Source organism: Eutrema salsugineum, unplaced genomic scaffold, assembly GCF_000478725.1.
Source record: "Eutrema salsugineum unplaced genomic scaffold, Eutsalg1_0 scaffold_1, whole genome shotgun sequence".
Classification (NCBI taxonomy): domain Eukaryota; kingdom Viridiplantae; phylum Streptophyta; class Magnoliopsida; order Brassicales; family Brassicaceae; genus Eutrema; species Eutrema salsugineum.
This window is the reverse complement of record NW_006256909.1, coordinates 6555327-6569757: the sequence shown is the minus strand read 5'-3', so window position 1 is coordinate 6569757 and position 14431 is coordinate 6555327. Positions and strand designations below refer to the sequence as shown.

The following is a 14431-nucleotide window of genomic DNA, read 5'->3' as shown; positions in this document are numbered from 1 at the left end:
CGGATGTAATGCAGCAGAGGCCCAGCAACGACCAACCTCATCACACTTTGGACATTGACCAGTCGATTATTGGGTCTGCTGAGAGAGCAGCGACGATAAGGACAGAAACAAGGCATGGAAGCTGGGGAAGAAGAAGTGGGAGCTGGGATATAGCAGCAGATGTAGCTAATTCTAAAGTCAGGGAAAGCCGAAGCTAAGGAAGGAAGGGGATGCTGACTTTATTACTTTGTTTTTAATTGTTCCAAACACTTGGGGAGTGTCTCTTTTAGAACAGAAGTCGGAAGATCTGATTTGGTTTCGGGGATTTGCCAATCAGTTCATGTAATCTTGAGTAGTAGTGTTTTTCCCTTTTCGTTTCCTCAATGTGTATTGTGCTATTTTGTTGATATTATGTGGAATTCAATTCTGTGTTTGCGTTGATAAAATCTAGCGCAACTCGATTTCTACCATAAAATGGTTATGCAATTTCCAGTTCAGCCAAAATCTAATTTATCATTTTCTCTTGCATACGGTATGCAAACTATATAATCTTAAATCTACATCTATATGATTGGTTATCAAGTCTTCATTGCAAAATGTAAACAACGTACAAAAATGTGTAAACAAAAGGAAACTTTTTTTTTCCTAAATGTAATCAAATAATTTGAGCTCCTTTGTTTAAAAATAATTTGATTATCAAATAAAAATCCAAATACAAAAAAAAAGTCAGAAAAATAATTTGAACTCCTTTGTTTTCCTAATGTATAACGTATTATGTCAAATAAAAATCCAAAGAAATCTGTTAAGCCAAATTTTATATTTTTAGATATTTTGACCTTATAAGTCTCTTCAACGCCGGCAAATATGATGGATTAGAAATTTAGGTATCTTTTCTATTATCATCAACACTTCCAGTTTTATCTATTTCTGTTTTTTGGCACAAAGAAAGACGATAATGGATTTTGTCTTTGACTAAATTCGTACAAACACGAACTATTGACATGGTTCCCCAAATTTAGCAAGTAATTTTAGTAAACGTAACGTATTTCATACCCGTTATAATAATAGTACTTTCTAAAATTATCCAACCCTAAGCAAACCCTAAGTGTACTTGTATATATATCCGCCATCAAACTAAAAAGCCAAACAACGTCATAAATCTGAATATCAACCGCAAATTTGAAAAAAAAAAAAAACTGCCGACGGTAAGAAAATGGCAACATCCTCCGTCATGTCCAGCTTCGCCGCGGCGGCAATTACGTTGCAACTACTCCTAATTCCAGCTGCAGCCTCCCCTCACATGAAATACATTGATGCCATCTGTGACCGTGCCCATGACCAAGCTTTCTGCGCTAATACATTGACTTCAAATCCCCCTACGGCTGCTCCCATTGGCCTGGTACTAGCTCATCTTCTTAAACCTAAACATGTCTCCATTAATGAGAATGATCATTAGTCATTTACTAGTTATGCTAAAGAAATGCGTTTATTATCTCTTGGAAAAAAAGCATCCATTGGCCGAGGCCGTGATCGCACTCGCGGTATCCCACGCCGAGAAGACAGCGATTTTCGTGGATGAGACGGCGAAGAAAGATCCAACGCTAAAGACATCGTTCACGGAGTGCCACAAGGCTTACTTGGCCGTGGTGGCTGCTCTCAAGAGCGCAAACTTGAAGCTCAAGCAATCTCCGGACACGGCTAATTACGACGTCAGGGCTTCGGCCGACCACATGAGGCGCGTGACGGAGTTGGTCGGGAAAAACAGTGACAAGGCCTCCACCACCCTCAAGGAAATGACTCTTCAGATGGAGAAACTCCTCGACCTTGCTGCTGGAGCCGCCGATGCCGTTGACGACGACGATGAGAACGTCCACCGTCGGGCCTGATTTTTTAAACCGGTCGGGTTTTGTTTTTGTTTCACAATACAAAATGAAAATAAGTAAATGAATATACATACATATACACATAAACTGTGTTACGAACTTACGATAAATTAGTAATTCAGTTTTTGAAAATATTTGGCAGAACTAATGTGGTCAAGTTATTTGCATATAAAGTTTTTTGTGTCTATGCGATCTCTTACAATATGCAATATGGATGTTGATTTCTATTTTCTAGAACAAAAACGACTCTAGGTTTTTGAAAAGAAAATTGATACGCGACGAGATTTGCATGCTCTGTTTCATTTGAAAAGCCAAGAGCAACAAAGATTAACAAGATTTAAAAGAGGATCCAATAACAATAACGAACTTTCAAACATATTGACTTTTGAACCTTTTATCAAAAACATACAGTGTTGCCTTTTGGCAAAAAAAAAACACAAGAAAAAATGGTCTTTAAATTTACCACAAGGGAAAGGCATAGATGGAAGCCCAAAGATGGAAACAAAGTCATGTTGTGTTTAGTTCCTCTTCTGTAGGGATGGTGACTGAGTGATTCAAGCTTTAAACATATTAAAGTCATTAGTCATATAATTTGCATATTTATGTTTTGTTTATTTGAGTTCTTATTCACTTATTAAGTTCTTAAAGAAACTTATATATACGACATGTCAGTTTGTTACGTACAATAAGAGAGGGGTGCTTTTTTCTGGCTAATCAATATTCACTAATTTCAAAAAAAAAAAATTAAATCACAGAAAATACAAAAACAAATTATTAAACAAACACTACATTTTACTATTAAAAACATCATTACATTTTAAAGTTTTACTATTAAAAACATCACTACAAATTATTGGTTTCATAATTTGTTTTCGTAGTTTCTGTGATTTAAATTTTTTTGTTATTTTTTTTTTGAAATTATGAATATTGATTAGCCAGATCATATAGACCAGTTTTGGTATTACCACTATGAGTTTAAAACATGTGTGGAGTCAAGCAAAGCATTCAGGAATACTTCCAATTGCTGATACATGGTCATGCTTCAAATATGAATCAAGAAACCCAATGATGCATAGTAAGTTCATCAATTTGGTAGATATAGAGATCACAGCTGCATGGACCAAAAGATTGATGATAAGATAATGCTAAAATGCAGGTCTAGTTCAAACCATCAAACCAACATACACAGCTTATGAGTCCCATGACCACTAATTCCCCAGTGTTTAATTCAAAATGGTTGTTAAACCCATCAAGCCATACGATATCGTCCTTTTCGTATCTGAAGCACAAATACTAACAATCTCCCCAATGAAAAAACGTAATGATCAGAAAATCAACGAACTCGAGAAAAACCTAATTCCAAAACCAATTCCCTGTAAAAAAAAAACTAAAAGAAACATCGCAAACTCAAGTAAAACCCAGGTACTTTCATACCGGGGAACAGAATTCAGAGAATATCCATCTTCCAGCCCCAAATTAGAAAAGAAAAACTAAAGCTCAATCGTTTGATGGTAAAAGGCTTACATTGCTTCCTTTCCAGGCTTCGAAGACCCGTTGTGTCATGGAGAGAAGAAGAAGAATAAGCGTCAGAAATCAGAATAAGCGTCAGAAATCACATATTATTAAACTGAGAACAATAAAACCATTTAAAATGTAATGATGTTTTTAATAGTAAAAATTTACTCTCTAAAAGATTAATAAATCTCTTTTTTTTGTGTGATCAAGACGGGTTTCTTTTACAGTATTTATAAAGTATATAATTAAGTTGGGATCTTGAAAAATCTGTGCGAAAATGGTAGTTAATTTTGTACCAATGTTTTTCCTTTTAATTTATGTCTTATAAAATTAGTTAAAGTTATAGAATACATAGATCTAAAGCAATGATGTTATTAGACCAAATCTCTAAATTTATCTATGTCTGTCTATTAGTTATCATTATTTTTCTAGTCAAAATTTCTGCAAAATGATAATTCAATAAAAAAAGTGAAATAATGTACAGAATCCATAAAACTCTCTTGATAATTAATACTTATGGTATATTTAGTCATACATGTTTGTTCATTATTTAATTAAGATCCCAATTTGGTCGGGTATTATTACACCTAGTCATATTAAATAAATTATATGAAAATTTTATTTAATTATTATAAAAGTTGCACATTGAATGTGTTTTACCATTCAACATGTATAAATATATGTATGGGGCAACCAAAATGTGATATCAGCAACATTGTTGTCTATTCTTGTTACTGAATTCACAACATGAAGTCTAAAGAAAAAATCGTAGTGATCATGGGTGCCACTGGCTCTGGCAAATCAGCACTCTCGGTTGATCTGGCTTTACATTTCAAAGCCGAGATCATCAACTCTGACAAAATGCAGTTCTATGATGGCTTGAAGATAACTACTAACCAATCTACCATGGATGAACGACGTGGAGTGCCACATCACCTTCTCGGTGAGCTAGACCCGGAGGAAGGAGAAGTCACAGCAGCAAAATTCCGCAACATGGCGGCTCATGCCATCGCTGGCATTACTCACCGTAAGAAGCTCCCAATCCTTGCCGGTGGATCCAACTCCTACATTCATGCTCTCCTTGCAAAGTCGTATCATGACCAAGGAAACTACCCGTTCTCTAAAAACGGGACAATCTGCTCCGAGTTGAATTATGATTGTTGTTTCATTTGGATAGATGTGGCTCAGCCTGTGTTGTTTGAGTATCTTTCTTTACGTTTGGAAAAGATGATGAAGACAGGTATGTTCGAAGAGATCGCTGAGTTCCACCGCACCAAGAAGGCCCCTAAAGAGCCAGTGGCAGTGGGGATATGGAAGGCTATAGGGGTGCAAGAGTTTGATGACTACCTCAAAACGTACAAATGGGACAATGACAAGGAGAATTGGGACCCTGTGAGACAAGAGGCTTTTAAGAAGGCGGTGAGAGCGATCAAAGAGAACACATTTCAGCTCACAAAAGATCAGATCAAGAAGATCAGGAAGTTGAGAACTGCCGGGTGGGAAATCAGGAAGGTGGATGCTACAGCAACGTTTCGGGAGGCAATTCGGGCAGCCAAAGAACGTGACCGTGGAGATGAGATGCAGAGAATGATATGGAACAGGGAAGTGGTGGAACCGTGTGTGGGGATTGTGAAGAGACATTTGGAGCAGCAGATCAATAAGAATAAGAGGATGAGATTGATGTAGGTTTTCGCTCTTCTTTTTAATATTCAAAAAAAATAAAAATATGGAGTTGTGTTCTGGTCTTAACTAGAACTCAGATCCATGTGATATATATGTTTAATTTTTTGGTCATATCAACTTTATTTTTATTTAATACTAGGGTTTAGCCCGCTCTAGTATTCAGTATTAAATAAAGAAAACTATTTTATATATTTAAGATTTAATTTTAATTAAATGCAATGTAATATCACCCTGACGCTTCAATGGTTTTGAGGTTTAGCATCTTTTTTCGTCAAATCGATATGATACTTATAAACAAAAGCTAAACAAAGGCTGAATTATGCGGAAATACGAAATTATAATTGTTGGCATGTTCATATTGTTGATGGTTACATTGTCTCTTGAAAGCTCCAGAAAGAATATAAATCACTTAATTCGAAAAATACGGTTTGAACATCGTATATTAAGCAAATTAAAGCTTTATATGTATTGCCACCAAATTATTGGTCACATGAAGTGAGTTTGTAATTTACCTTGCAACTCTATTATGTCTGAACCGGATAGAGAGGATCTAACATTACCTCACAGAGATAAACATGAATACTTGTCCTGGATGCGTTCCAAACATATCTACTTTCGGTATTTAGTCGTTTTACTTTAAAGCATTAGTGTCTTTGATTATACGTTACCAAATTTCTATCTGCAAATATGAAAGCATTTGAGGCATGATTTGCTTCTTTAGGTTTATTTTTCTAACTTGGAGACTTTATCATTCATCTCCCACTGCTCTTTTCCATGGAAACAAACTACGTGAAGAAGAGAAATAATACATGAATGGGATAACTTACAAGTCTATATTATAGGAATAATAACGAGCTTTTTTTGATCTAGCAAATAGTACTGTTGCTTTTTTTATACCACTTTCTAACCACTATCCCTTACTACTCTACTGCACATTGTGACGTAACATATCATTTATGTGTAAAGAATTAAGGTAAATGGAAGCACAAACTGGTAGGATGAATGCTCAGCTCTCACAATTCAAGCGTCTATCATCACTACACACTCGAATGTGGCTGTTTTTCGTGCGTTTAGCTGATACCCTGACCAGCCGGTCTTTGATTGAAAACCAATAACGACTCTACAACAGTGAAGATAACCATGGAAACCTAAAAATATATATATAAAGGTTGGTTAAAAGGATAAAATATTTATTGGATAGCTTTTCTGTATTCAGCAATATGTATATGTAGTAAGATAAGTTGAATCTTATTAGTGGAGATTTATTTAAAAACGTTTACAGGAGGATCATCAACGAATTTTGTGTACATGGTTTTTCATTTCAGCTATAACTTTATTAAGTTTTCATATTTCTCCCTAAAACAGAAACAACTTTATACTGCTTGCTATGAGAAGTGTAACTCTTAGACCTATGGTTCTGAGATTTTCAAACTTGAGACTGTATTTTAAACTTGTATAACTGCATTCAATACAAAAATGGAAGTGTGGAAAATTACCCGACTTAGCATGGTGATGTTGGCTCCTATTCAATTCTCGTAAAGTTGCGCTAGAATCTGTAGCTGTCTCATGGGTATAGTGATGATAATTAATCCTTTACATTTTTACATGTATTCACTTGAACTTTGTCTTTATTCGACTCATACTTACAATATATTCTCTTTGCCCTTTATAGGACAATTTACAGAAGATAGAAGTGAAACATTGTTATAAATCCTATCCAAAGTGAAACATTGTTATAAATCCTATCCAAAGTGAAACATACTGAGTCAATCATATCAAATCTTCGCTTGCCTTGCCATAACTTTGAGTAACAATTACGTTGGAATTACAAAGCAATAGAAGAATTAAATATCTCTCTTGAAAGAAGAGCAACATTGATGCAAAGAAGAAAAAAATCTCCAACACACTTTGCTTTGCTTTTGAGGTAATTATGGAGCAAAATTTGAGAAGAATCTCCAACACACTTTGACTTGTCCAATATGCACTCAGTGAATTTTTTGTACTGAAAAATAATGTATGGTATCTATCATGTAAACCTCCACAATGATTAATTATCTTTCCGAAGATCCATACCTGAATCAAGAGAATTGGAAGGTTCATATTTCACAAATATCTTCTCAGAATTTTCTTCTCACTGTCAACGAAACTTTAACTCATTCATTCTTCACTGACATAGCATCATCCGGTCCTGATTGAATCTATCAACTTCATGGACAATATAATTAAAATAATTTGTGATTCATCTAATGAAATATTAATCATTAGATAAAAGTATAAATAATATGTAATAGTTGATGTTTTACCTTTTCTTGGGTTGTGTTGTGGTCCATTCTTCGTCGTAAATTTTGGAGTTGTTCATCCTCTCTTAGTTGCTCTTGTCGTAAATTTTGGAGTTGTTCATCCTCTCTTAATTACATGAACCCACATCAGATTTCATAATATGGAGCGAAGAAGAAAGATTAATCCAAAACCTGGAAACGAATATGTGCTGCGATTGGGAATGAGAAGTACTTACAGAGTTCTATTTTGAGAAATTGAAAGATTTAAGAGGGGAAGAGTTGTGGTTCTAGAGGGCCTTATGCAAATGCGAGAAATCACAAATCGGATAAGGAGAAAGCGAGATAACCTTAGTTTTTTTTTTTATTGGTCGGACAAACTTTAGCTAATTTAACCTAAGGTTTCATTAGCCTAAAACGTGTTATGTGGATCTTTTTGACAAAACACTGATATATTGTAGCTTAATCTGATTGGTTGATTATTTTCCTATTATTTCTGTTGATGTGTATCCCTTAAGAATCCAGGTATTTTTTATTTCTTTTCTGACTTTTTTTAAGGCCTTTCTTTAAATCCACTTCTAGAAAGAAAAAGGAAAGTACGAAATTTCCTTGTCGGCCTCGAAAATCAAATCTATATAAGAGCTTTTGTCTGAACCGCCATCTACAAAACAAAAAAAATCCCAGCCCCAAATTCATCCATAAGGAGAAAAGCAACAGCCGCCGAATTCAGGAGATCGATCAGTCACTCAAATCAAACGAAAGAAGATGTACAATCACGCCGATAAAAGACCACGGCACACGAAAAAACAGAGGAAAGAGGAGGAAGCTTCTGTGTCTCTGTCATCGTTGCCACTTGACGTTGCTCTGAGCTGCCTCTCATGTCTCTCAAGACTCGAATGCACCGCCTTATCTCTGGTCTCCAAGACCTATCGCTCTCTCGTGGTTTCCCCTGAGCTCCGCCTCACGCGATCTCTAATGGGCTGTACAGAGGAGTTTTACTATGTCTGCTTAACCATCCCTCCTCACCCGGCTCCACGGTGGTTCGTCCTCCGCCGCGGAGGAAAAACGCTAAACGACGACGCAGCCAAGAAGTCCGTGAACCGGCGGCTGAGACGGATCCCGTCGCACCCATGTCAGCCTCCGGAATCATCTTCATTCGTGGTGCTGGATCATGGAATCTATATAATCGGTGGGATCATAAAGGGAAGTCCCACCTCGTGTGTCTTGCTTCTCGACTGTCTTTCTCACACGTGGCATCGCGTCAGGTCCATGAGAGTGGCTCGCGCTTCCCCAGCGGCAAACGTGGTAGACGGGAAGATTTACGTGTTTGGAGGCTGCGTGGAATTCTCCAACTGGGGAGAGGTTTTTGACCCAAAGACTCAAACTTGGGATACTTTGCCAATACCTGAGTTCCCGGTGAACAGATGGATGATCGAGAATAGCGTGGTGATGGAAAAGAAGATATATGCCGTGGTCGAGAAGCAACAAACCTTGTACTACTTGCCTAGTGAAGGTATATGGGGATTCGGGATTCGGGATTCGGGATTCTAAACCCGGGGATAGAAACGATTGGTGTGCCATAGGGAAATTGTTATATTGTTTTACTAGTCGCGGGAGGATACTGTGGTGTGAGCCAGATGAGTTGGATTGGAAGGAGGTGAAGGGTTTGGATGCTGTGGACTGGTCTAAATATGGTTTAGCAGCCAACAACGGGGCTCAGGACGCAAAGCTCGCGTGTAAGCTCCAAATGATCTTATATGGTTTCTGCAAACTGAGCAGCAACTCTCGTGGGAACATTGTGGTCTTCTGGAAAGTGCATTACCCTGATGATGATATTACTGAGAGGTTGGAGCTTTGGTGTGCGGAGATTTCCTTAGATAGACGCAAGGGAGGAGAGGTTTGGGGGAAGATTGAGTGGGCCGATGTTGTCTCTCAACTTGGTCCTCGCTCATTTACCGTTAAGGTTTGGTGTTCTGTTTCTGTCAATCTCTGAAACTTGTGCTTTTAAAGTTTGAGGCCTTGTTTTAACTAATGCCTTGTTTTAACTAATACCTTGTTTTAACTGTCATATTATTACTATGACTAATATTTAGTTATATTATCTCAGGTCTTCCGGCTTTTATAGAATCCAACCATGAAACTCGAGTTTGAGAATAATTAGTTGAGTTCTTTCAGGTGCTTCCGCCTATCTTCTGTTATGTATCCATGGTTCCGAGTATTGATTTAGACACCATGTTTCTCCTTGGTTAAGTTACGCCATTTTTATGTATCTATGAGATCAAAGCATCATGAAAGGTTCCTGAAACTGGTAAAATTAATCAAGTGGTTCCAAAAGATAGAGGATAAGCCTCTTGTCTCCTTCTCTAGATGTTAGTCTGTCACTCTGCATTGTTTAGTGTTGTCAGTCCAGCTTGTTAGGTATTCTTGTTAGAAAATTCTAGATGTCCGTGCATACTTACCTAGTAAATGTTAGACTTTCAATTTGTTTCATTCACCCTTTTGAATTGATCCTGTCAAGTTTCTCTCTATGTTAATATTTGCAACGCTTGGCAACCGTAGGAATGTGATTTACCTATCATTTAGAACTTGTTGTGTGCATCGTATCTTTTTTCTTGGCTCTCTTTGTCTATTCCACATTTTCATGTACATTATTCTGTCAATTCTTTTGTATCACTATTGATTATTTGGTGCTTTTTCCGAATAACTTGGATGAACTTTTCGTGCTCATACATTTCCTTTCTTAATATCGTTAAACCATTTTGCACAGGCTTGGAATCCGGAAAGAAAATCTTCCTAAAGATGAGTACGAGTTGGCACTCAAAATTGCTAACGCACAATCGGAGGAGATAAAAGAGTGACGCCACAGAAGCAATGGACACTCAAAAAACGAAGTGAAGCTTTTCTTCTTTTCTTTTTGTCATCAACCTTTTATCTGCATTTGCAATGTTATTCAAAGATGAAAACTTATGTATTCTCTCTAAAGATTTGTCTGTTTTTTCAAGGAAGAACTCAAGCCCTAAGTTAAGCACTGAGGTAAAGTCTTTAGACATCTGTAACTTCATATAGAGGTAAATCCATATCGAAGTCTTTGTTCTTAACCGTTGTTTGAACTCAGACAATAAGGTCAGCGTTACAAAAATCTTTAAGATGTTGCTCGACGCTAGACGATCGGCGACTGCTGAAGCAGAGAGTGCTGAAGCAGAGAGTGCGATCATGTTTGAAATTCATCATTTACTTAATCCTGAACAGGAGGTAATGGAAACTGAAGTGAAGAAGATGATGATTGGTCAAGTGAAGATAAGTCAGAAAGAAAGATTAACAAGGCCTTGGGCCATTAAGTAGAATTAGGCACAACTATAACACATAATTGGTTTTGTTGGTTAATATTAAAAGAACATGATGAAGACAAATTAAAGGTGCAGTACATAGCACAAAAGGGATAAAATAACATATTGCTTTAGAGAGCAATTTTCTTTTGATCTGTATATGTGATGAGATTATGTATGAAAGTGAAGATGTCTTCTTAAAAATGTATCCCATCTTTAATTTTTCTTTTAAAACCCCAGAGAAAACACACAGGAAAGATGTCAATCTTTCTGTACTTAGTTTTTGGTTTTGTTTTGTTTTGTTTTTACTTTGAGAAATGAGTTGCATGAAAAAACTAACAAATCACATATGAAGTGGGGAAAAGAACGAAAGGAAATTCTGAATTCTATACCTTTGATTACGTTTAATGAATCCACACGCGTCAAGTGGGAGCTAGAATTGTAGATAGCTATACAGATGAAATACAGAAGATATATTTTTAACGGCATAAATATGTATACGATTAAGATTAAGAAGCGAGGGGAACGTTAAGTAGAACAGGACAAGTTCAGCTTTAGGCAGAGACATCGGAGAAAGTAAGCTCATGAATTCTCTTATGTATGTGAGACATCCTCCTCATGGATGATGTCATGTCATACATACATTATACAACCATCATAGCATTGTTCTATGCCATCATTAACTAACTTATATAGCACGTAACGTCGTAATCCCTGAACCTTTGAGATACCTTAATCTTCATCAAAATCCTAATTCTCGAAACATCTTTCTATTACCTCCGAATGTCAGATAGTAATGTCGATCGGTTAAGTCTCTGGCAATAACTTTTTATAAATTCTGGATACGATGATTAACTAATTCGTAATAAATTCTGGAACTCATTTTTTTTTTTTTATAGACTTCCAACAATGGCTATGTTTGCCTCATGGGGTATGTTGATTCCAAAAACTAGTGGCTTGTGCTCGCATGATGAGACTAGAGATCCTTCTGTTGTGGTGTGAGTTTAGCTTTGTTATATGGACCACGGCTCATATCAGACTTGAACTAATGCCAACCATAATTCAGTCATGGCAATCACTCACGGCATGATCCTCAGAAGACTTGTGAGTCAAGCGATTGTACTCAACATATGGAGACAACGGAATAACCAAATTCACAAAATACATCCGACAGTTCAGGAGCCTAATGCCTCTCCAGCTAAATTGAAGGAATCCACTCTTTCCACAATTTTTTGTTTGTTTTATATCAAGGTAACAATAATATAGGTCTAACTTTTGTAAAACCTCAACTTTTTCCATTAATAATATTTACATTCGTAGCAACAAAAAAAAAAAAGAAGCATGCGGCTAAATCAAATTGCTAGCTTGTGTATAGAAAAATAAATCAAATTTGTTATTTTCAATTATTTATAAACTATATGATTTAGTTAGTAATGAAACTATCATCCGATACATTAAATTGTGAATATCTGGAAGATTAATTATTCGCTAAATACGTGACAATAGTATTTGACCATAGTAAATTTGTGGATTGTGCCCCATCTAGTTTTTATTTCTCTTAAATTATTGGAAAAAATTAATTAAATATCGCAAATGTTATTGAGAGAGAGACCTCTAAGAGTAATTTGATATGTTTACATCAAACCGTTACAGCAATTAAATTGATGGTCTATTAATGGGGCTGCGTCGTAATGTGAAAGAGACAAAAAGAGTTAGAGGTTTCGAAGCGAATGCCCAATACTTAAGTGAACATAAAAGGAATAAGAGAGAAGACGAGTTAATGTGATAAGCGGTGGGTTTGGTAAGATAGCGAGAAGAAGGTGACAAATGTAAATTCAAGACTTTCTCGTCATCTTCTGCATCAAGATGGATTCTATCACCTCCATCCAAAAATCATTGGTTAATTTCAAGCGTATTCAATTCCGGATTTGTTTCGAACTATATAACTGAATTATGTATCCAAATTATTATAATTTATTTAATTCTAATTGTAGTTTCAGTTTCAAAGAATTTACTAAAATTTAATTTCTTTTAAATATTAAGTCCCATAAAAAAATATTTGAAAGGTGTTAGTAACACGAATATGTGAAACCCCGTATACCAAAAAACAAAAAAAACTTTAGATTAAAGCTTCCCGGACTCGTGATAGACGGCTAAGAGCAATTTCATCTTTCGTGTCAAGTTTTAGTTAAACACCTTCCTTATACTCACATAATTAGATATATTATCTCTAATATAACTAAAACTTTTCAGATTTTATGATCCATAAGCTTTGATCTATAAAATTATGAAAAAATCAATTAAACTCCATATATCATCTAATTGACATGAGAATATAATAACGCTAATAGGATGAACTAGAAACGCTTGCCAGAACTAGAAATAATCTAGAAACGCTTTCCAGAATTAGAAATGAACTTTTTGTGTATATGCGCGAATATTATCTTCTACCATGAGATATATAAATGAAATACATTTGCTATAAATTAAAAGAGCTATAACTATATTAAACGAAAAGGCAAATTTGATTATTACTTGGTCTGTGTTACAAAGACATTTTGAGCCTAAGACAGTGTGAAAATTCTTGGTCGACAACTCTAGCAACTTTAGCCTAGAAACAACATACTTCAAATTTGGATCATTTGGTCCGATCCATTCAATTGCATACATATAAGTAAACTTATCAAATCTGAACCATTTAACCAAAGTTAAAGATAGCTTATTAATCACAGTACTGTCTCCCCAAAGTACTAAATTAACTTATTAACTAAAATAAGAAATAATGTCCAGAAGTACAACTAGTTACAAAAGAGTCATACAAAAAAAAAACAAAAGCAATGATCATCTCTTCTGCTTAAATCATATGTCGGGGGGAAAATTAGGGTTTCTTACCAAGAGAGTTCTTGTTGTTATGCATCCAGATTTTAAGCACTTGTCTCCTAACACCAGTCTCCGCACAGAACTGCTCAACCGCCACGTCATCGTGTTTCTGAATCCGCCACCCCAACCTCTCCGCAAAGATCAGCATCTTCTCTTTCTGCTCCGCCGTGAATTTCGTTCTAAACCTCTTAGCCGTTGTTCCGCCGCTGCTGCTCGGATTAGACGTATCCTCCTGATCCGCCGATGCAGCCGGTGGCCTGTAAGGCTGCCCTGCCGTTGCCGGAGATGTTAGATGAAGGTATCCTGGCGGCGGTGGAAGCTGAGGCGGACGGTTGTAGTAAGTTGGAACTCTGTGAGCTCTGCCGCCGATGATCTCGGTTTCCTTGCGGTGGAAGTTGCGGTGGCAGCCACAAGCTGCACACTTGAGAGCGTCGAGTGAACCATCTTCACCTGAAGGCATGAACTCGCAGCAACCGTCCACGGCGTGGCCACCGATGTTAACGGCGTGATTCTTCAAGCACTCTCTATACCTTATCTTTCCTCCTCCAACGGTTTTTCTCCTTCCGCCACCACCACCACCACCACCGCTCGAGGTGGCTCCTTCACCGCTCAGAGATTCGTAACCGCCGGGAGGGTTTACACCCGACATCTCCCTTTCTTCTTCTTGATCCTCAAAATTCATTTTTTCTTCTTCTCTCTCTCTCTCTTTCTTTGTTTCTTAATTCTTTAACATCACAAGAGACATCCGTACAGTTGAATTGTAACTTAAAAACTATTCTGGAGACCAATAATTCATGAGGGTTAAGAGTACAAAAAAATGAAAATAAAATAAAAGATATATATATATATATGTATATTTAGTTTAATCTGAAGGAAAAGATGAAACAGT

General features: G+C 36.5%; 4 protein-coding genes, 1 long non-coding RNA gene and 1 pseudogene across 7 annotated transcripts in view; 4 read left to right on the top strand and 2 right to left on the bottom strand.

The window, feature by feature from the left end:
- LOC18030573 (protein S-acyltransferase 8) overlaps positions 1-425 on the top strand; it is a 2978-nt gene extending 2553 nt beyond the window's left edge. The window contains 1 exon segment of the mRNA XM_006413345.2: positions 1-425. This exon segment is cut by the window's left edge and continues 104 nt beyond it. Coding sequence (XP_006413408.2) covers positions 1-197 — 197 coding nt within the window. The 3' untranslated portion in view covers positions 198-425.
- Positions 426-1123: 698 nt separating this feature from the next.
- Positions 1124-2052, top strand: LOC18030572 (pectinesterase inhibitor 2). The gene is made up of 2 exons (XM_006413344.2): positions 1124-1378; positions 1488-2052. The coding sequence occupies exons 1-2, from the start codon at positions 1193-1195 to the stop codon at positions 1863-1865; spliced, it is 564 nt and encodes a 187-aa protein (XP_006413407.1). The 5' UTR covers positions 1124-1192; the 3' UTR covers positions 1866-2052.
- Positions 2053-4124: 2072 nt separating this feature from the next.
- LOC18030571 (adenylate isopentenyltransferase 4) lies at positions 4125-5063 on the top strand. The gene has a single exon (XM_006413343.1). The coding sequence runs from the start codon at positions 4125-4127 to the stop codon at positions 5061-5063; it is 939 nt and encodes a 312-aa protein (XP_006413406.1).
- A 1767-nt stretch (positions 5064-6830) lies between these two features.
- LOC18030570 lies at positions 6831-7712 on the bottom strand. 3 transcript variants are annotated; one of them, XR_002896794.1, is made up of 3 exons: positions 7576-7712; positions 7364-7466; positions 6831-7265 (listed from the first exon to the last, which is right to left on the bottom strand). It is a non-coding gene; the product is annotated as an uncharacterized LOC18030570 (long non-coding RNA). The 3 variants fall into 3 exon arrangements; XR_002896793.1 differs by having other exon boundaries at positions 6831-7062; positions 7134-7265; positions 7364-7693; XR_002896792.1 differs by having other exon boundaries at positions 7364-7700.
- A 315-nt stretch (positions 7713-8027) lies between these two features.
- LOC18030569 lies at positions 8028-10726 on the top strand (annotated as a pseudogene).
- Positions 10727-13201: 2475 nt separating this feature from the next.
- On the bottom strand, positions 13202-14431 carry LOC18030568 (zinc-finger homeodomain protein 2). Its single transcript, XM_006413339.2, has one exon. It carries the CDS (start codon positions 14222-14224, stop codon positions 13541-13543), a length of 684 nt encoding a protein of 227 aa, XP_006413402.1. The 5' UTR covers positions 14225-14431; the 3' UTR covers positions 13202-13540.

What these genes read in the sequence shown, in the direction of transcription:
- LOC18030572 (XM_006413344.2), top strand. Translation starts at nt 1,193, where the DNA reads ATGGCAACATCCTCCGTCATGTCCAGCTTCGCCGCGGCGGCAATTACG. An exon ending in CGGCTGCTCCCATTGGCCTG is followed by an intron (nt 1,379 to 1,487) that starts GTACTAGCTCAT and finishes TTGGAAAAAAAG; the next exon opens with CATCCATTGGCCGAGGCCGT.
- LOC18030571 (XM_006413343.1), top strand. Translation starts at nt 4,125, where the DNA reads ATGAAGTCTAAAGAAAAAATCGTAGTGATCATGGGTGCCACTGGCTCT.
- LOC18030568 (XM_006413339.2), bottom strand. Translation starts at nt 14,224, where the DNA reads ATGAATTTTGAGGATCAAGAAGAAGAAAGGGAGATGTCGGGTGTAAAC.